The sequence below is a fragment of the Mya arenaria genome, chromosome 15 (assembly GCF_026914265.1).
Source record: "Mya arenaria isolate MELC-2E11 chromosome 15, ASM2691426v1".
Lineage (NCBI taxonomy): Eukaryota > Metazoa > Mollusca > Bivalvia > Myida > Myidae > Mya > Mya arenaria.
Genome location: NC_069136.1, coordinates 53,326,949 through 53,348,622, shown reverse-complemented (window position 1 = coordinate 53,348,622; position 21,674 = coordinate 53,326,949). Strand labels below are relative to the sequence as shown.

The 21,674-nt window shown below is 36.1% G+C and overlaps 1 protein-coding gene across 3 annotated transcripts in view; it reads left to right on the top strand.

The window, feature by feature from the left end:
• The window catches only part of LOC128219846 (tyrosine-protein kinase HTK16-like), a 45,218-nt gene that overhangs the window by 6,635 nt on the left and 16,909 nt on the right, over positions 1–21,674 (top strand). For all 3 annotated transcript variants that reach the window (XM_052927955.1, XM_052927956.1, XM_052927957.1), the window contains exons 5-10: positions 1,627–1,742; positions 9,055–9,195; positions 12,989–13,094; positions 13,809–13,876; positions 14,988–15,125; positions 18,423–18,552. In XM_052927955.1, coding sequence (XP_052783915.1) covers positions 1,627–1,742; positions 9,055–9,195; positions 12,989–13,094; positions 13,809–13,876; positions 14,988–15,125; positions 18,423–18,552 — 699 coding nt within the window. The remainder of the gene's footprint in view (positions 1–1,626; positions 1,743–9,054; positions 9,196–12,988; positions 13,095–13,808; positions 13,877–14,987; positions 15,126–18,422; positions 18,553–21,674) is intronic.

The window sequence follows — 21,674 nt, the reverse complement described above, 5'->3', positions numbered from 1 at the left end:
TTTAAATAATGATCCTTTAGTGCATGAGACGATCAACAATGACTTCAAGCATGCTCAAAACATATTTATTGTCAAAAATAAGATTTAATTTCCAATCTTCGAGTCACATTGTTTATACCGGAAGCCGCTATTTTGATTGAATTTATTGAAACCCATGCTAAACCAATCGTTATACAATATAAAAACACTACGCATCGGTAACTTCCCTTTACAAAAACACGAAAACGATCGTAGAAAAATTATACTTGATTATTTTTAGCCTTTTAATAAATTATTACCTAAAAAAAATCTGCTTGGTGATCAAAATGGAGGTGCGGGCGCACAAAAAAAATAAAAATATTTTTTTTACATTTTCAAAAAAATAGGCGCGGTAAATCCGCGGAACGAAATATCAATTTGTTGTGGCCTTATTGTCTTCAGGTTAGAAATTATATCCAATGTTGGGAGTGAATAAGTTCAAATGTTAAAAAAAAATGATTAAAATAACAGCTGATCAAAATATAGACTGTCCCAGTGTTCAAAACTGAATGTCTTTTTGGGGGGCAATATTGCATCCACAGGGCTGCCCTCAAAAAAAACAGTATCATTACTGTATTAAGTTTTTAATAAACAGCCCTGGCACAAGATGGCTTTGATGAGATCTGGGCCCGTATTCATAAACATCATTTTTAAGTCACTTAAGTCAATTTCCTTATATTTTCATAATCAAACTAAAAGGAAAGTGTTTTTGACATTAAAGAATGTATTTTAGTTTAAACATATTTTATTCAGTTCATATATACAAAAAAAACAGTACAGCAATAGTATGATGAAATGGATTGGAAAACAAGCAATGTAATTGCTTATACTAATTCCTTTCCATAATGTATTTTGAATCAAATCAATGATAATAAAATATTTCAGATATTATGAAGTTATTATTTCATATGATTAGTGTGATACATAACATAAGAAAATGACTTAAGATAGGAAATGACTTGAGATGTTTTATGAATATTGCCCAAGTTTTGCTTTTTCAGTGCAGGGTTTACACAGTGGCTTGATAGGCCCTTTTGAGATTCCCTCTATCTGAGAATGTTATGAGAAAAACAAATATTAGTGGAGCCTAACTTAAGACCATCACGCAGGAGTATTCTTAACAACTTAACAAGGCCTTGTAAAATATTTATGGGGTGTAACTAGGAAGTGATATTGAAATTTCCACCGGTATCAAACATATTACCGAAACTATCTTAAAAGATGCACTCTAACTCCCAAATACGATGTAACACAATCAAAACAATTGTTTTAATTAACAGAAAAGGATGAATAAATATCGAAAACAATGGTTCTTATGAAGGATACCCAGTTTATTTTGAAAGAAATGTACAGAAAACACAGTTACAATTTCCACCTTGGATGATAATTGATCACTGTAAATCTTTTAGGACTCACCAGTCATTTAATATTTGTGATTTTTCAGCTATTAAATACACAGTTACAATCTTGTTATCTGTAATTAATATTTCCTTTAAATGCATTATTTTGTATGTATATTTATGTTGTTAAACATGTGTATGTATGGTATTGATTTTAAATATGAGTGTCACTTTAAATTAATCCAGGCAATATATACATATATTATAGGAACGACTGCTCTTCATGATGCTTGTTACTATGGTTTTGAGGACTGCGCAGATATTGTTGTGAGGAACGGTGCGGACGTCAATGCCCTGGACAAAGATGGACAGACGGCCTTGCATGTACGTTGAACATTAATAGTTGAAAATTCTTGTTAAAGCTGCACTCTCACAGATTGACAGTTTTTAAAACTTTTGTCTCAGAATCAGCTGATTTTTGTATCAATGCCTTCAATTAAATCATATAATATTACTCACAATACAAAAGTTCTCTACTTTTTGAAACAAGGCTTAAATTTCAGTTTTCGTAAAGCGTTAGTAATGCTTTTAGACATAATAAATCATTATACGCCCGAAGGGTCGTATTATGTTATGGCCTCCATCGTCTGTCCGTCTGTCTGTCCGTCTGTCCTTCCGTTAGCAATTCCGTGTCCGGGCCATAACTTGGTAACTAATAAAGCGATTTTCAAATAACTTTATACAAATCATCGCTACATTAAAAGGATGTGTCGCGCGCAATTTCCAGGTCCATACCTCAAAGACTAGAATCACCATTGGGGGGCATTAGCAATTCTGTGTCCGGGCCACATCTTTGTTACTCGTCCGTTAGCAATTCCGTGTCCGGGCCATAACTTGGTTACTAATAAAGCGATTTTCAAATAACTTTATACAAATCATCACTACATTAAAAGGACTGTGATCTAATCATTAGTCAGCCTATTTGCATCCCTGGTTTCTGGAGTTTTATACAAAAAAAATGGCTTACCCGGTATTCCAAGACAAAAAAAGTTGTCAAAATGGTCAATCTGTGAAAGTGCAGTTTTAAAGGCACATTAGCTGGACCATGTCCATTACACCAGACTACACAGTTGCTCTATAAGATATTAACATAAAATAAAAATTGTCAACAATTAAACGGAAGTCGTCAGTTTTTGAACTTTTATTGTTTTGAAAACTGTTGTGGGTTGTTGGAAGTCCTTAAATGACGTTATAATTTTTGTCGGCACTGTTTGCTTTTAGGTTGTTCAAAAGGCCTAATTCAAGTGGTTATTTATTTTTTATCCCTAAAAATGATCGAATGAACTCTCCAAAGCCAAGACAAGCCCTTTTATGAGTCAACAGTAAAGAAAAGTAGGAACTTTGCCAGGAATAATATATAGTTCCCACGGGTCCAGCTTTCAGACCCATTCCCCTAGCAATATAAATGCTACTTTTGCCAGTCTGTAGAAAAAATAACAATAAAAAGTAAAACAAAAAATGAAAGTCTTTTAGTCTGTAAAGTTTATGGGATTATTGTTTTTCATCACATTCACAGATCAGTATGCATATTAAATGTCAATGATTTATTGCATTGCAGCAATAGTTATTTTCACTTACACGTATTGATATTTCAGCCATTTCAAATCTTTTGAACAGGAAAATAAACACTACTCATAAATAATAATAAAATGGTTAAATTTCCGAGTTTTATGGTAAGCATTTTTTTCTCACAATGGAATATTTCGTAAAGCAAATTTTCCCAAGCTGTCTAGAGTCTTTTTTCCAAATTGGGCAGAAAAGGCATGTTTGTATTTTGGGAATTGAAATTGGGAATACATTGTGTGTTTTTGTTTCCTCAACTTTGTGTTCCGATTTCAACGTTGGCTTAAGTTTGATTCACACAAATATGTACATGTTTTAGCAAAATAACAAAACTATGGCACTTAAGTATTTTCTATTTACGACTAAAATATTTTTAGAAACAGCCCCCATGGGTCTCTTCTCACTGTTTAAGTGTAGTAGACATTAGAGTGGAAATTGTGACTTTCCTGACATAAGTAAATATTTCAAAGTACAAGTACCTTAAAAAAGTTATATTGTTCTTATATGAGAACCTTTTATGATTTGAACAGATTTGGCTATATGCCACAGGCCATTAAATAGTGTTTACATTGGGTAAAATGAATATAAAAGATGAATGTATGATAACAGTGGTGTTGTACAGGCACCATTAGAGGTTGAATGTTATGATAACAGTGGTGTTGTACAGGCAACATTAGAGGTTGAATGTTATGATAACGGTGGTGTTGTACAGGCAACATAAGAGGTTGAATGTTATGATAACAGTGGTGTTGTACAGGCAACATTAGAGGTTGAATGTTATGATAACAGTGGTGTTGTACAGGCAACATTAGAGGTTGAATGTTATGATAACGGTGGTGTTGTACAGGCAACATTAGAGGTTGAATGTTATGATAACAGTGGTGTTGTACAGGCAACATTAGAGGTTGAATGTTATGATAACGGTGGTGTTGTACAGGCAACATAAGAGGTTGAATGTTATGATAACAGTGGTGTTGTACAGGCAACATTAGAGGTTGAATGTTATGATAACGGTGGTGTTGTACAGGCAACATAAGAGGTTGAATGTTATGATAACAGTGGTGTTGTACAGGCACCATTAGAGGTTGAATGTTATGATAACAGTGGTGTTGTACAGGCAACATTAGAGGTTGAATGTTATGATAACGGTGGTGTTGTACAGGCAACATAAGAGGTTGAATGTTATGATAACAGCGGTGTTGTACAGGCAACATTAGAGGTTGAATGTTATGATAACAGCGGTGTTGTACAGGCACCATTAAAGGTTGAATGTATGATTACAGTGGTGTTGTACAGGCACCATTAAAGGTTGAATGTATGATTGCAGTGGTGTTGTACAGGCAACATTAGAGGTTGAATGTTATGATAACAGTGGTGTTGTACAGGCAACATTAGAGGTTGAATGTATGATTGCAGTGGTGTTGTACAGGCAACATTAGAGGTTGAATGTTATGATAACAGTGGTGTTGTACAGGCAACATTAGAGGTTGAATGTTATGATAACGGTGGTGTTGTACAGGCAACATTAGAGGTTGAATGTTATGATAACAGTGGTGTTGTACAGGCAACATTAGAGGTTGAATGTTATGATAACAGTGGTGTTGTACAGGCAACATTAGAGGTTGAATGTTATGATAACAGTGGTGTTGTACAGGCAACATTAGAGGTTGAATGTTATGATAACAGTGGTGTTGTACAGGCAACATTAGAGGTTGAATGTTATGATAACAGTGGTGTTGTACAGGCAACATTAGAGGTTGAATGTTATGATAACAGTGGTGTTGTACAGGCAACATTAGAGGTTGAATGTTATGATAACAGTGGTGTTGTACAGGCAACATTAGAGGTTGAATGTTATGATAACAGTGGTGTTGTACAGGCAACATTAGAGGTTGAATGTTATGATAACAGTGGTGTTGTACAGGCAACATTAGAGGTTGAATGTATGATTTCAGGTGTGTTGTATAGGCACCTTTAGAGGTTGAATGTATGATTTCAGGGGTATTGTACAGGCACCATTAGAGGTTGAATGTATGATTGCAGCAGTGTTGTACAGGCACCATTAGAGGTTGAATGTATGATTTCAGGGGTGTTGTACATGCAACATTAGAGGTTGAATGTATGATTGCAGCAGTGTTGTACAGGCAACACTACAGTTTGAATGTATGATTTCAGGGGTGTTGTACAGGCAACATTAGAGGTTGAATGTATGATTGCAGCGGTGTTGTACAGGCAACATAAGAGGTTGAATGTATAATTACAGCCAAGTTGTACTGGCAACATTAGAGGTTGAATGTATAATTACAGCGGTGTTATACAGGCACCATTACAGGTTGAATGTATGATTACAGCAGTGTTGTACAGGCAACATTGGAGGTTTAATGTTTGATTGCAGCAGTGTTGTACAGGCAACATTAGAGGATGATTGAATGTATGATTGCAGCGGTGTTGTACAGGCAACATTAAAGGTTGAATGTATGATTGCAGCGGTGTTGTACAGGCAACATAAGAGGTTGAATGTATGATTACAGCGGTGTTGTATAGGCACCTTTAGAGGTTGAATGTATGATTGTAGCGGTGTTGTACAGGCAACATTAGAGGTTGAATGTATGATAACAGTGGTGTTGTACAGGCAACATTAGAGGTTGAATGTATGATTTCAGGGGTGTTGTACAGGCAACATTAGAGGTTGAATGTATGATTGCAGCAGTGTTGTACAGGCAACATAAGAGGTTGAATGTATGATTGCAGCGGTGTTGTACAGGCAACATTAGAGGTTGAATGTATGATTGCAGCGGTGTTGTACAGGCAACATAAGAGGTTGAATGTATGATTGCAGCGGTGTTGTACAGGCAACATTAGAGGTTGAATGTATGATTGCAGCGGTGTTGTACAGGCAACATTAGAGGTTGAATGTATGATTGCAGCGGTGTTGTACAGGCAACATAAGAGGTTGAATGTATGATTACAGCAGTGTTGTATAGGCACCTTTAGAGGTTGAATGTATGATTGCAGCGGTGTTGTACAGGCAACATTAAAGGTTGAATGTATGATTGCAGCGGTGTTGTACAGGCAACATAAGAGGTTGAATGTATGATTACAGCGGTGTTGTATAGGCAACATTAGAGGTTGAATGTATGATTGTAGCGGTGTTGTACAGGCAACATTAGAGGTTGAATGTATGATAACAGTGGTGTTGTACAGGCAACATTAGAGGTTGAATGTATGATTTCAGGGGTGTTGTACAGGCAACATTAGAGGTTGAATGTATGATTGCAGCAGTGTTGTACAGGCAACATAAGAGGTTGAATGTATGATTGCAGCGGTGTTGTACAGGCAACATTAGAGGTTGAATGTATGATTGCAGCGGTGTTGTACAGGCAACATAAGAGGTTGAATGTATGATTACAGCGGTGTTGTACAGTCAACATTAAAGGTTGAATGTATGATTACAGTGGTGTTGTACAGGCACCATTAAAGGTTGAATGTATGATAACAGGGGTATTGTACAGGCACCATTAGAGGTTGAATGTATGATAACAGTGGTGTTGTACAGGCAACATTAGAGGTTGAATGTATGATTTCAGGGGTGTTGTATAGGCACCTTTAGAGGTTGAATGTATGATTTCAGGGGTGTTGTACAGGCAACATTAGAGGTTGAATGTATGATTTCAGGGGTGTTGTATAGGCACCTTTAGAGGTTGAATGTATGATTTCAGGGGTATTGTACAGGCACAATTAGAGGTTGAATGTATGATAACAGGGGTGTTGTACAGGCAACATTAGAGGTTGAATGTATGATAACAGTGGTGTTGTACAGGCAACATTAGAGGTTGAATGTATGATTTCAGGGGTGTTGTACAGGCAACATTAGAGGTTGAATGTATGATTTCAGGGGTGTTGTATAGGCAACATTAGATGTTGAATGTATGATTGCAGCGGTGTTGTACAGGCAACATAAGAGGTTGAATGTATAATTACAGCCAAGTTGTACCGGCAACATAAGAGGTTGAATGTATAATTACAGCGGTGTTGTACAGGCACCATTAAAGGTTGAATGTATGATTACAGCAGTGTTGTACAGGCAACATTGGAGGTTTAATGTTTGATTGCAGCAGTGTTGTACAGGCAACATTAGCGGATGATTGAATGTATGATTGCAGCGGTGTTGTATGTAGGCAACATTAAAGGTTGAATGTATGATTGCAGCGGTGTTGTACAGGCAACATTAGAGGTTGAATGTATGATTGCAGCGGTGTTGTACAGGCAACATAAGAGGTTGAATGTATGATTACAGCGGTGTTGTACAGTCAACATTAAAGGTTGAATGTATGATTACAGTGGTGTTGTACAGGCAACATAAGAGGTTGAATGTATGATTACAGCGGTGTTGTACAGGCAACATTAAAGGTTGAATGTATGATTACAGCGGTGTTGTACAGGCAACATAAGAGGTTGAATGTATGATTACAGTGGTGTTGTACAGGCAACATAAGAGGTTGAATGTATGATTACAGTGGTGTTGTATAGGCAACATTAGAGGTTGAATGTATGATTACAGGGGTGTTGTACAGGCAACATTAGAGGTTGAATGTATGATTACAGTGGTGTTGTACAGGCACCATTAAAGGTTGAATGTATGATAACAGCGGTGTTGTACAGGCAACATTAAAGATAGCTGTGTTGTGTAGGCAACACTACAGTTTGAATGTATGATTACAGTGGTGTTGTATAGGCAACATTAGAGGTTGAATGTATGATTACAGCGGTGTTGTACAGGCAACATTAAAGGTTGAATGTATGATTACAGGGGTGTTGTACAGGCAACATTAAAGGTTGAATGTATGATTACAGTGGTGTTGTACAGGCACCATTAAAGGTTGAATGTATGATAACAGCGGTGTTGTACAGGCAACATTAAAGATAGCTGTGTTGTGTAGGCAACACTACAGTTTGAATGTATGATTACAGCGGTGTTGTTTAGGCAACATGAAAGATGGAGTGTATGATTACAGCGGTGGTTAACAGGCACCATTAAAGGTTGAGTGTATGATTACAGCAGTTGTGAACAGGCATCATTAAAGGTTAGGTGTATGAGTGCAGTGGTGTTGTAAAGGCAACATTAAAGATTGAATGTATGATTGCAGCATTGTTTTACAGGCATCATTGAAGGTTGAATGTATGATTGCAGCATGTATGATTGCAGCAGTGTTGTACAGGCATCATTAAAGGTTGAATGTATGATTGCAGCATGTATGATTGCAGCAGTGTTGTACAGGCAACATTAGAAGTTGAATGTATAATGACAGCATGTATGATTGCAGCAGTGTTGTACAGGCAACATTAGAGGTTGAATGTATGATTCAGCGATGTTGTAAATGCAACATTAAAGATTGAATGTATGATTGCAGCATTGTTTTACAGGCATCATTAAAGGTTGAATGTATGATTGCAGTGGTGTTGTGCAGGCAACATTAAAGATTGAATGTATGATTGCAGCATTTTTTTACAGGCACCATTAAAGGTTGAATTATGATTGCAGTGGTGTTGTGTAGGCAACATTAAAGGTTGAGTGTATGATTACAGCGTTGTTGTACAGGCATCATTAAAGGTTGAATGTATGATTGCAGTGGTGTTGTATAGGCATTATTAAATTTTGAACGTATGATTACAGTGGTGTTGTGTAGGCAACATTAAAGGTTGAATGTATGATTGCAGCGCTGTTGTGTAGGCAACATTAAAGATTGAGTGTATGATTACAGCTGTGTTGTGTAGGCAACATGAAATATTGAATGTATGACTGCAGCATTGTTTTACAGGCACCATTAAAGATAATTGAGTGTATGATTACAGCTGTGATGTGTAGGCAACATTAAAGATTGAGTGTATGATTACAGCGGTGGTGTGAAGGCAACATCAAAGATTGAGTGTATGATTACAGCTGTGTTGTGTAGGCAATGTTAAAAATTGAATGTATGATTGCAGCGGTGTTGTACAGGCAACATTTAAGGTTGAATGTATAATTACACTGGTGTTGTGCAGGCAACATCATAGGTGGAATGTATGTTTACAGAAATGTTGTAAAGGCAACAAGGCTGGTATCATATCCATACTGATCAATGAGGGGCAGGCAGATGTAAACATGAGGAACCCAAAGAGCGGATGGACCCCCATGCATCAAGCAGCTTACAAGGGTCATCTCGAGTGTATAAAGGTAAGTTGACTCTCACAAATGGGAACAAGTGGTTTTGTACTTGATTTTCTTGGGTGTTTTGTGAAAATATTGAAGATGTGTAATGTCTTAAGCCCAGTATTATGACTATCAGTGTCGTCAACAGTGTGCAAAAGTTTCGATGTTGGCTATATAGGAATATAAGTATCTATCATGTGTTTCCGGTACGGATAGAAAAATCCGACCGAGGGCACACGTGTAAGCCGGTAACGAGGCTTGCGGAGTTACCGGTCACGCAGCGTGCCCGAGGGTCTTTTTTTTTTATCCGGACCGGAAAAACATGATTGATATTTTTTCTTGCATACTTATAATTATGAATTTGTGGAAATTTTGAAGTAGAAAACGCACTTTTGTACATTTCGCCAAAAAGCGCGTGCGACGTTGTGTACTGACGTCATCAAGCGCAGTAATTTTAAATCACTATCGACGTCAAATAGTTCCTTAAAATATCGCGCTTTTACGATAATTTATATTCAATTTTAACTAAAAGTAATGTATACTTATATCTTTGATTGCGCTTTATTGAAATTGCATAATATACTTTTCACAAACCATACAATAAAAGAAATAAGAAGTGGCGCGTTGTTGCGCGTGACTCATCTTACATGGGGGGTGTAATATTTTCCAGCACCAGTCACATGACCGGAAACACACGTCCAGTATGCAAGAACATAAAATAATATTTATTGTCAATTTAAAGGGGATATCCACCAGATGGTTTAAAAAATGGCAAATAGAGTCACTATATTTCTGAAAAAGCCTTTAATTGCAATGCTAGCTAGTAGAAGGCCAAAAATAAATCACTTAATATGGTTAAAATTATAAACCCAATAATCAAGCTGCTGTCTCATCTGTGTTTACCCATTTAAAGAAGTGAATAATGGTTTCCATGGTTAAATCATATCTGTTTATGAATACAGATAAATATACTGACACTATTTTCAAACTTACTGGGATTTTCATGGAAGACAACGCTAGTAAATTTTGAATTGGTAATATGTGCAAAAACTGTGAAAGATGCATGTGTCGTAAATGATGGGATACATGAGTAAGTAAGATTCAATGCATTGTGCACAACAATGTCAATTTAATGTAATTTTTTGACAATTTTCTTTTTTCTTGCAATTAATTCATCTGGTATCTAGCACTTGATGTACATAATGTATCGGTACATATATTTTGAAGCCCCCCCTGCAAAGAAGAGGGGTATTATTAGTTACACTGTTAGTAGCTGTGGGGGTATGTGATATTCACCCCCAGTGGTTTCATACCACGCGAGAGCATAGCATGGTATGAATGAAACCACTGGGGGTGTATATCACATACCCCCCCAGCTACTAACTGTGTAAAGAATATATCTCACCGAGAACTTTTAATAATAAGATTATATTAAAATATAATGTATTTGTTATGAAAATATTCAGTGAAGCTTAAATATTGCCTCAAAATTATATTATAAGAAATACAAAAAAGTTATGTAATAAAGTTTATTTGGAACAAATACAATAACAATGTATATATCAGGGATGTGAGTTGTCCGCGGATTCGCAGAATTCCGCGGATCTAATGGCCCCAGGGACCCCCCCCCCCCAAAAAAAATTTTTTTTTAGCTGATTAAAAAAGATACTAGTGTGCTTTTGGTTATTAGAGTTGATATCTCAGTTTGCTTCCAATTTAAAGTCAGAGGAACCCTCAAAAGAGCTTCTAAAAAGGCAGTTTTTCTTCTACGGCAGACACTGTGCTTTTGACCCTAAAATTGCTCCAAGAATCCATGGCCGAAATGATTTCAGCCCTCCAGCTGCCAGGTCAATCACATCCCTGAAATATAGTAATAAAATTGTTTAACAGCAGATATATTTTCTCAGTATGGTTACATTAAATTAAAACTGTACAAGAAGCTGTATCACAGTCAATAAATGTATTTATAAGAAAAACAACAACAGTTTAACAATTTACTGTTCATAACACTTAATTTTTAACAATTTCTTGAAGGTAACTCCTCAGCACATTTGCAGATTTCTTGTTGCATCGAATCGTCTCTTCTGAATTTAGTTTAACCTTTTTTCGACAGATTTGTCACTTGTTGTGCTTGTAAACCGTTTTTTAGTCGCCATTTTGTAACCAATGACTCATGTAAACAGTCGGTTACACTCAACAGATTGATTGAATAAAATGGATATTCAGTAACGTACATGAGTTATCTCCCCTACAGTGAAAAGATAAGCCGAGAGAGAAGTTAAAAAAAAATTGGCCGCCATTTTGTTACGTCTTCTGCAGAGTATGAAAGTTAAAGGGTTGGTATGAAACATACTTGAAATTACAGGGAGGGTATGGATTATACACGTTGTGCACGTGACTGCTCCAGGCCATTCGGATAGTGTCATTCATGAAGGAGGGGAGATATATTGCTTTGCACATGTAGGCCGGAAGGTCAGTTGGTCGGTCTGTCGGTAGACCAAAGCTTGTCCGAGTGATAACTTAACAATCCCTGGACGTATGGTCACCAAATTTGACATGAAGGTCGGGCATGACCAGTAGATGACCCCTAAAGATTATAGAGGTCATCGGGTCAAAGGTCAAGGTCACAGTGACCTTTAATGGTAAAAGGATTTTAAAGCTTGTCCGAGTGATAACTCAACAATGCCTAGACCAAGGATCATCAAACTTAACATGGAAGCTGGGCCTGACCAGTAGATGACCCATTTTAGGGTCAAAGGTCAAGGTCATAGTGACCTTGAATGATAAAGGGTTGTCCGAGTGATAACTCATCAATGCCTGCACCAAAGTCTTCAAACTTGACATGGAGGTTGGGCCTGACAAGTAGATGACCCCTATTAATTTTGGGGGTGAGTGGGCCAAGGGTTAAGGTCCAACGTTGACCTTAAATGCAAAGAGTTAAGAAAACTTCTCCCAGTGATAAGAAATCTCCTCCCACTTAATGATATTTCAATAATGCCTGAACCTATGAAACCTCATCAAACTTGACTTGGAGGCTGGGCCTGGGCAGTAAATGACCCCTATTGATTTTAGGGGTCATTAGGTCAAAGGTCAAGGTCACAGAGACCTTGAATGCGGAAATATATTTTGAGTGATAACTCAACAATGCCTACACCCATAGGCCTCAAACTTAACTTGGGGGTTGGGCCTGACCGGTAGATGACCCCTTTTGATTTTAGGGCTCATTGAGTCAAAGGTCACAGTGACCTTGAACACAAAAAGCAAATCTGTGTGATAACTTGAAAATACCTGCACCCATGACCCTCAAACTTGATATTTAGGTTTTGGGTTACTAGTTGATGACTCCCATGGATTTTGAGGTCAAAGGTCATGGCCATAACTCATATTCATCATAAATTTTTTGTCATAATTACTTATTCCCTGCTGTGAACAGGATGCATTTTTATCTGCAAATATCAGTCATCATCCGAACATGATTAAAAACTGTACATAATATCCTACACTTTGAATGGTCATAATTTTAAAACTGCCTCAAAGGCATCCAATGTCAATGACATATCAGCTGTCATTTCAGTCCATGCATATTTCATTTAATTGTCCAAATAATCCTGACAACATGGCCATCAGGGGGGCATAATGTTTGACAAACATCTCTTGTTACTTTTGATTCTAAAATTGAAAATGTTTCTACATACATGAAAATATTTTATTATCAATCTATCATTGATCTGTTTAATTGCTGGCGTCTGATTCTTAATACTAGTCATACTTTGAAAGAAAAACTTTTAAGGATTTTTAAAAAATGTTTATGTTGCAGATATTACTGGACTTTCATTCACCATACTTCGCAAGGGCTGACGATGGGGTCACACCTCTCGATTTGACGGAAAACTACGAACACAAACATTGTTTCGACGAATTAGGTACTTTTATAAGTACCTTTATATATTTATTTAAAAAGATTGATAAAAATGTCTCTTGTTTTTTCAAGTTTGGTGTTGTTAACAATATATTACATTAAAGCTTTTTTAGGTGTCATGAATACAATGAAACCAGGTCCGAATATTTGTCAACATGATATTTAAGACCAATGTGAATATGAGTTATTAGCTCAAATATTAGGACAGTTAAATACTGCCATCTAAATCTGTGTTAAAGCTCCACTCTCACAGATTGAAAGTTTAGATAACTTTTTGTCTTGGAATGTGCCAATTTTTGCGAAAAAGCATGAACACCAGTTAAATAAGACTGCTGACAGAAATTAGATCGCAGATTTTTACATTAAAAAATTGTTCGTTTTTAAGTTCAAAAATTGATGTTTAATGCATCTTTCTTAAACCGTTAGTAACGTTTTATTAGCAATGAAACATAATTTTTCGAACAGAAATATGAAAATCTGCAATCTGATCTTTTGTCAGTAATTTTTTATCGTTGGTTTGCTGGTATTTACACAATAATTTGCTCTCTCTTAGATAAAATAAAAGAAGTTGTCAAAAGGGTATATCTGTAAGAGTGCAGCTTTAACCTTGATAAAGCTTACAAGTGCCTTTTAGAGAATTCACCATTGTTGTATGCAAACTGTAATCTTATACCTCAAATATTACGAGTAAGTAAAGAGCCAAATGTTTAACTTTCAGACAAATTTGAACCCTCAAATATAGTCACACACAAGAAAGATTGGTTCCATCCAGAGATTGACAGAGTGGTAAGCCTTGTATTTTGTCAATATGGACTCTGAGCATATCCTTTTATACTCTGTTTTAGAAAAAGGGGACATTTTATGGTTTTACTTGCGGGGTATGGGCGGGGAGCAGCGTCCAGTATTTTCTCTGCTCATTAACTTCAGAATCCTTTTTCCAATCATCACAATATTTGGTCAGAATTTGCATAATATCTTTGCAATTCTTTAACTATCCATATTGCTTAAGTCTCATGAGAGATATCACAATTTAATTATAGAAATTACTAAAATTGGTCTTGTGTACTCAATAAGTTAAGAAGTCATTTCGCAATCACCCAGTGGGTTTGGTGGCAGTGTCCCCATACAAAAATTCAACGTCGTCCATCACTTGGCTGCAGATAAAGATAATTACATGAGATATGGTAATGACAACACAAAAGTGAGCCACAAGTTCTCTAACTCTGGCCTAATAAAGGTCAGGTATGAAGCTCCTTTTACTGTAGACAATATATGGTTATTCACCACAGAGCATGATCAAAACCATTTCCTGTACCATTAAATATAGATTGTAGTAGCTTTTTTTTTATATCTTTCCGCTCGTCTATTTTAGGTTGATTGGTCTTGAAATTTATGGTTTAGAAATGAAATCAGATTTGACCTGATTAGTTTCTTAAAACACTTCGACATCCCTTTTCACAAATCCACTGCCTGATGGAGCAATGTAAAAACATTATTTTGGAAACAAGTTTGTTGAAGTCTTCGAGGAAACTAATCACCAAATCAAACGAAGGCGGGGGTCTTTGAGTGGCATGGACTGCCATTTGTTTCATTTAAAATGGTGAAGAAAAAGAAAAGTTATCTTTGTTTTAAGTTATCATGTGAAGCAAAATATTGCCTTCCACGTAGCATTTATCACATATCACTTCGTATACACACACACTTTTATTATTCAATCCGTTATAAATGTGGGTGTGTTTTCATCCACTAAGTGGTGCTGTTGCTAGATTTTCATGAAAATAAACCACCACTCACATTGGACATTTACTGTAATGGTGGAATTGCAGTTACATGTGTATGTTTAGAAAGGAGATTGAGATTGAAAGTGAGTCTAATGTTGCTGTATATTTCAACCCAGGGTGCACAGAAGATTTTGGAACTGAAGGGTTTGCGAGAGGGCCTGTTTCTCGTGCGGAGCAGCAAAAAGAACCCAGACTGGCAGGTGCTAACACTTTGTCATGAGCAGAAAGTCTTCAACTACCAAATCAAAACAAAGGTATAATCATGCTTGTTTAATATCATTGTAGTTATATCCATTACGCAGAAATAGAAATCACCAAAAAAGGGTTTTGTTGCTCTTTTTCACAATATTGTCATTCATAACAAGAAAAAAGTAACAATATTGTACTATTTTATCAGACCTGATCAATGGGAATTAAACAGAATAGCTACAGAATTAGATCGGGAGTATACATAATAGATAAAACATGTTGTAACTCAGCAAAGTTAATTTTAAAGGGACTTGTTGTCTGAAGGCTTTTTTTAGTGTTGAAACATCTTCAAAAGTTCAAATTAGAGGTTCTTGTTAATTATTATTTAAACATTTGACAGACAATTCTTTTTTGTTGCTGAAATGCCTTAGTAAAGCTATTTAAATTGTGTCAGTTTAGGCCTGATTTAACCAAATTTTGTTTAAACTAAAAGATGGCAGTTGCTGTTTACTGAATTTTTTTTTTAAATAAGTTATTTTCAACAAAGTTTAAAAAAAGTCATTGCCAATAAATAATATGCAAGTGAGTTCCTTTAAGACTTGTGCGATAAATTGAGGGAGTTCCTTAAAGACTTGTGCAATAAAGTGAGTGAGTCACTTTAAGACTTGTGCAAGAATGTGAGAGAGTTCCTTTAAGACTTATGCAAAAGTGCAAATAAGTTCATTTAAGACTTGTGCACTAAAGCGAGTGAGTCACTTTAAAGACTTGTACACTAAAGCGAGTGAGTCACTTTAAAGACTTGTGCACTAAAGCTAGTGAGTCACTTTAAGACTTGTGCACTAAAGCGAGTGAGTCACTTTAAAGACTTGTGCACTAAAGCTAGTGAGTCACTTTAAGACTTGTGCACTTAAGCGAGTGAGTCACTTTAAGACTTGTGCACTAAAGCGAGTGAGTCACTTTAAAGACTTGTGCACTAAGGCAAGTGAGTCACTTTAAGACTTGTGCACTTAAGCGAGTGAGTCACTTTAAGACTTGTGCACTTAAGCGAGTGAGTCACTTTAAAGACTTGTGCACTAAAGCGAGTGAGTCACTTTAAGATTTGTGCACTAAAACAAGTGAGTCACTTTAAGACTTGTGCACTTAAGCGAGTGAGTCACTTTAAGACTTGTGCACTAAAGTGAGTGAGTCACTTTAAGATTTGTGCACTAAAGCGAGTGAGTCACTTTAAGATTTGTGCACTAAAGCAAGTGAGTCACTTTAAAGACTTGTGCACTAAAGCGAGTGAGTCACTTTTAGATTTGTGCACTAGAGCGAGTGAGTCACTTTAAGATTTGTGCACTAAAGCGAGTGAGTCACTTTAAGATTTGTGCACTAAAGCGAGTGAGTCACTTTGAGACTTGTGCACTAAAGGGAGGGAGTCCCTTTAAGACTTGTGCACTTAAGGGAGGGAGTCCCTTTACGAATTGTGCACTTAAGTGAGGGAGTCCCTTAAAGACTTGTGCACTAAAGGGAGGTGGTCCCTCTAAGTTTTGTGCAAAAATGTGAGTAAGTCCCTTAAAGACTTGTGCACTAAAGGGAGGTGGTCTCTCTAAGCTTTGTGCAAAAATGCGAGTAAGTTCCTTTAAGACTTGTGCACTAAAGGGAGGTGGTCCCTCTAAGCTTTGTGCAAAAATGCGATTAAGTTCCTTTAAGACTTGTGCACTAAAGGGAGGTGGTCCCTCTAAGCTTTGTGCAAAATGCGAGTAAGTTCCTTTAAGACTTGTGCACTAAAGGGAGGTGGTCCCTCTAAGCTTTGTGCAAAATGCGAGTAAGTTCCTTTAAGACTTGTGCACTAAAGGGAGTTGGACCCTCTAAGCTTTGCGCAAAAATGCGAGTAAGCCCCTTTAAGACTTGTGCACTAAAGGGAGGTGGTCCCTCTAAGCTTTGTGTAAAAATGCGAGTAAGCCCCTTTAAGACTTGTGCACTAAAGGGAGGTGGTCCCTCTAAGCTTTGTGCAAAAATGCGAGTAAGTCACTTTAAGACTTGTGCACTAAAGGGAGGTGGTCCCTCTAAGCTTTGTGCAAAAATGCGAGTAAGTCACTTTAAGATTTGTGCACTAAAGGGAGGGAGTCCCTCTAAGCTTTGTGCAAAAATGCGAGTAAGTTCCTTTAAGACTTGTGCACTAAAGGGAGATGGTCCCTCTAAGCTTTGTGCAAAAATGCGAGTAAGTCACTTTAAGACTTGTGCACTAAAGGGAGGGAGTCCCTCTAAGCTTTGTGCAAAAATGCGAGTAAGTCACGTTAAGATTTGTGCACTTAAGTGAGGGAGTCACTTTAAGACTTGTGCACTGAAGTGAGGGAGTCACTCTAAGCTTTGTGCAAAGGGTGTGTAAGTCACTTTAAGACTTGTACACTAAAGCCAGGGAGTCCATTTAAGACTTTTGCACTAAAGCCAGGGAGTCCATTTAAGACTTTTGCACTAAAGCCAGGGAGTCACTCTAAGCTTTGTGCAAAAATGTGTGTAAGTCACTTTAAGACTTGTACACTAAAGCCAGGGAGTCCATTTAAGACTTTTGCACTAAAGCCAGGGAGTCCATTAAAGACTTTTGCACTAAAGCCAGGGAGTCCATTTAAGACTTGTGCACTAAAGCCAGGGAGTCCATTTAAGACTTTTGCACTAAAGCCAGGGAGTCCATTTAAGACTTTTGCACTAAAGCCATGCAGGGAGTCCATTTAAGACTTTTGCACTAAAGCCAGGGAGTCCATTTAAGACTTGTGCAAGAACCCAAGAGGAAGCAGCTACAGAAGTGCATGTGTTATAAATAACTGGTGATCAAGCTAGATTTCAAAAAGCAGGAAACGTTTAATGCAATCAACAAGGAAGTGTCTTACAATTCATGTTTTCTTACTTGGTTTATACCAAAAGAATAATTCAATGCTCAAGAGACTGAGACTTTTCATAGATAAGTAAAGTGTAGCATATAAAGTGGTTATCCGCTTTCAGAACCTACCTTACTTTTTTGAACCCGACCCAATTAACTTTTTATGCCAATTTTTTTTCACCCACTATATTTTTTTCTTATTGAGAGATAAAATTTTCAATAATTCCAAATGTTTTGAGAAGAATATTAAGATGCAATTTTATTGTGTTTTTTGTTTGTTTTAATATCCCAACCTCTTTACCCTATTTGTGAAATCTGCAGTATGTGTTAATCTACAGTGAAATCAGAATCAATCAATTACTGTTTATTAGCTCTACTGAAATTTCTCACCTATCTGACCCTTACTGTTTCACTATTCTATCATGATTGTTTGAAATATGTATGCTATTGTGTTTGTGTATGGGCCAGAGGCCTTATGTACAATAAACTTTTAACTTTACAGCACTACAGGGACAGGTTGGTGTACTACATCGACGACGGACCATACTATAAGCAATTAGATCATGTGATCCAGTATTACAGTTACCATGCCAACGGCCTGCCATGTGTCTTGCGTCTCTCAGTAAATCCTGGTAGGTTCTCCGTTCACAGTAGTCTAAAATAATAGACGTGTTATATGGGATTCTTCCAATCCCTAACATCTAAACGGGTTTGTGCAAAAACCGGGGGTGTTTGAAAAATAATGAAATTGTATCAAGTGAAATATTTTTATGCTGGAATGGATAATAAAGGTTTGCATTCATATTTTACCATGGAAGTGCAAAGCTTTTTTGCACAAAACAAGCATTTAATGCATTAAAACACACTATTTACCTTTCAAAAACAACGAAAGTAGACTGACACAGACAACAATTATACCAGGCGGAACAACTCGACCCAATCGTAATTAAAACTCGGCCACCTCTGACAAGCTTCGAGATAGACCTTGTAAATACAACGTAACAACTTGGCCATGGCCAAAATGTTCCGATTGTTGTAAAATTGTAAACTGCAGCCTTGCAGGTGCCCTTCATGTATATATCGTTATGTATTGACAGAATGCAATGAAGAAAACCCCGTCAAACTCATAATTATTGGTTGGATATTTATTTTATGTGTACGGAACTAATATAAAATAACATTATCTGGTAATATTTCTTGTTTTTATGATATTCTATAGACGCAATATGCTTTAACCCGGAATCCTGATTGGAACAACTATCCACTTTTCGTACAAAACAATTTGTACATGAAGGATTTGCCATATCAAAAATCATAAAAAAAATCCAACAACATACAATTATTTGGACGACGTTCGCAGTTAACAGAAGATTCTTAAGTACCTACTTCACTAAGTACATTATTAAAGTCCTCAATGACATGTTAAAAATGAATAGGAAATTAATTCTGGTTATCTCAGTTTCTGATGACTTCATATCTTTGAAAGAAAAGTCATCTGTAATAATAAGGTCGTAGAATATGTTTAAAACACTTCAGAAAAGCTCTCAAAGCAGCGCTCTTACAGATTGATAGTATTGACAGGTTTTTTTTTAGTTTTTGTCTCAGAATCAGCTAATTTTGGCACCAATGTCTTCATTTCAATTATACAAGATAACTCACAATATAACATATATAAATTGTTTGGGAACATACCGAAAATGGTTAGCCATACCAATGAAATTTGGAACGTAAATATGAAAAACTGCTGTCTGATTTTTTTATCAGTAGTCTTGTGTCACTGGTTTCTTCACATTTACGCAAAAATTGGCCCATTCCAAGACAAAAAATATATAAAATTGTTAAAACGGTAAATCTGTGACAGTGCAGTTTTAAGAAAAGTATTACTGAAGTTCATTTCTTGCTATAAAACATTTTTCAATTTGAATATTAAACAAAATCTTATTAAAACACAAAAGTGAGAATAAGATTCTTACAAAGTAAGAATATATATTTTCCACCTTGCTTAAGGCTGTAAAGGGGTAAAAAAAGTACCGGTAATGATTTAGTTTCTGAATTATTACTAGTATTTTGTGAATCTCGGGCCAAGTACATGGATGAGAAAACCGTTAGTCATAAAACATTAATTTTTGAATGGAAATATGAACTTCTGCAATCTGATCATTTATCAGCAGTCTTATATCACTGGTTTGCAGATATTTACCCTGAAATTGCTCCTTCCAAGACAAAAAGTAAACAAAGTTGTCAAAACGGTAAATCTGTGAGAGTGCAGCTTTAAAAATCAGTATTGACCAATCAGTAAGCATTATGACTAATTTTGATCAAACCAAAGAATTTACCAGTTTAAAAATCTTAGGTTTTTTAACTCGGCAACTATTTGTATAAAACATCATAAATTGTCCACATGTTTTCATTAGGTTTGTTTGCACATCTAAAACATTTGGTCAATGGTTATTCACAGCTGTATCAGTATTGACCAATCAGTAAACATTTGGGCTAACTTTGATCAAACCAAAGAATTAATCAGTTTAAAATCTTCGGCATTTTTAACTCAGCAGCCATTTGTATAAAACATCAGAAATTGTCCACATGTTATCCTTAGGATTGTTTGCACATCTAAAAAATGATTGGTTAATCATTACTGTTGTATCAGTATTGACCAATCAGTAAACATTTGGGCTAATTTTGAGCAAACCAAAGAATTAACCAGTTTATAAGATTTGCTGCAGATGAATACATATCAGAATCCTGATTTTTAACTTCATTGAAAAAGTCTAAAATTTAGTAATTTTAAAACAATCTGCAGTTTTAATGTAAGAAACCTTTTAAAGGGACTTAAGACACAAGATCATGATTTCATTTCAAAATAAGAAAAATAATCTTAAACTTGATATTGTTGTGAACAACACATATTGAAACTTACTTATGTATCACATCGCTTACAACACAATTGTATCTTTGCAATTTTTACCTATTTTTCAAATTTGAAATTTACTGTGTCTGTCTACCATATAAATCCCAGTAAAATTTGAAGTTGCGTCAGTATATTTATCTGATCTATTATTCTTGCATTTCACATGCTTAATAAACACACTATAAACTGGGAAATCATTATGGGTTATTTTAAAACGGGTAAACTCAGCTGCAACAGCCACAAAATGTTCTTAATCAGTGACATCAACTGTTGTATTATCGCCCTCATACCAGATCATATTGACAGTTCTAAATCACATCAACTGTTGTTTTATCGCCCTCATGCTAGATCATATTGACAGTTCTAAATCACATCAACTGTTGTTTTATCGCCCTCATACCAGATCATATTGACAGTTCTAAATCACATCAACTGTTGTTTTATCGCCCTCATACCAGATCATATTGACAGTTCTAAATCACATCAACTGTTGTTTTATCGCCCTCATACCAGATCATATTGACAGTTCTAAATCACATCAACTGTTGTTTTATCGCCCTCATACCAGATCATATTGAGAGTTCTAAATCACATCAACTGTTGTTTTATCGCCCTCATGCTAGATCATATTGACAGTTCTAAATCACATCAACTGTTGTATTATCGCCCTTATACCAGATCATATTGACAGTTCTAAATCACATCAACTGTTGTTTTATCGCCCTCATGCTAGATCATATTGACAGTTCTAAATCACATCAACTGTTGTATTATCGCCCTTATACCAGATCATATTGACAGTTCTAAATCACATCAACTGTTGTATTATCGCCCTCATGCTAG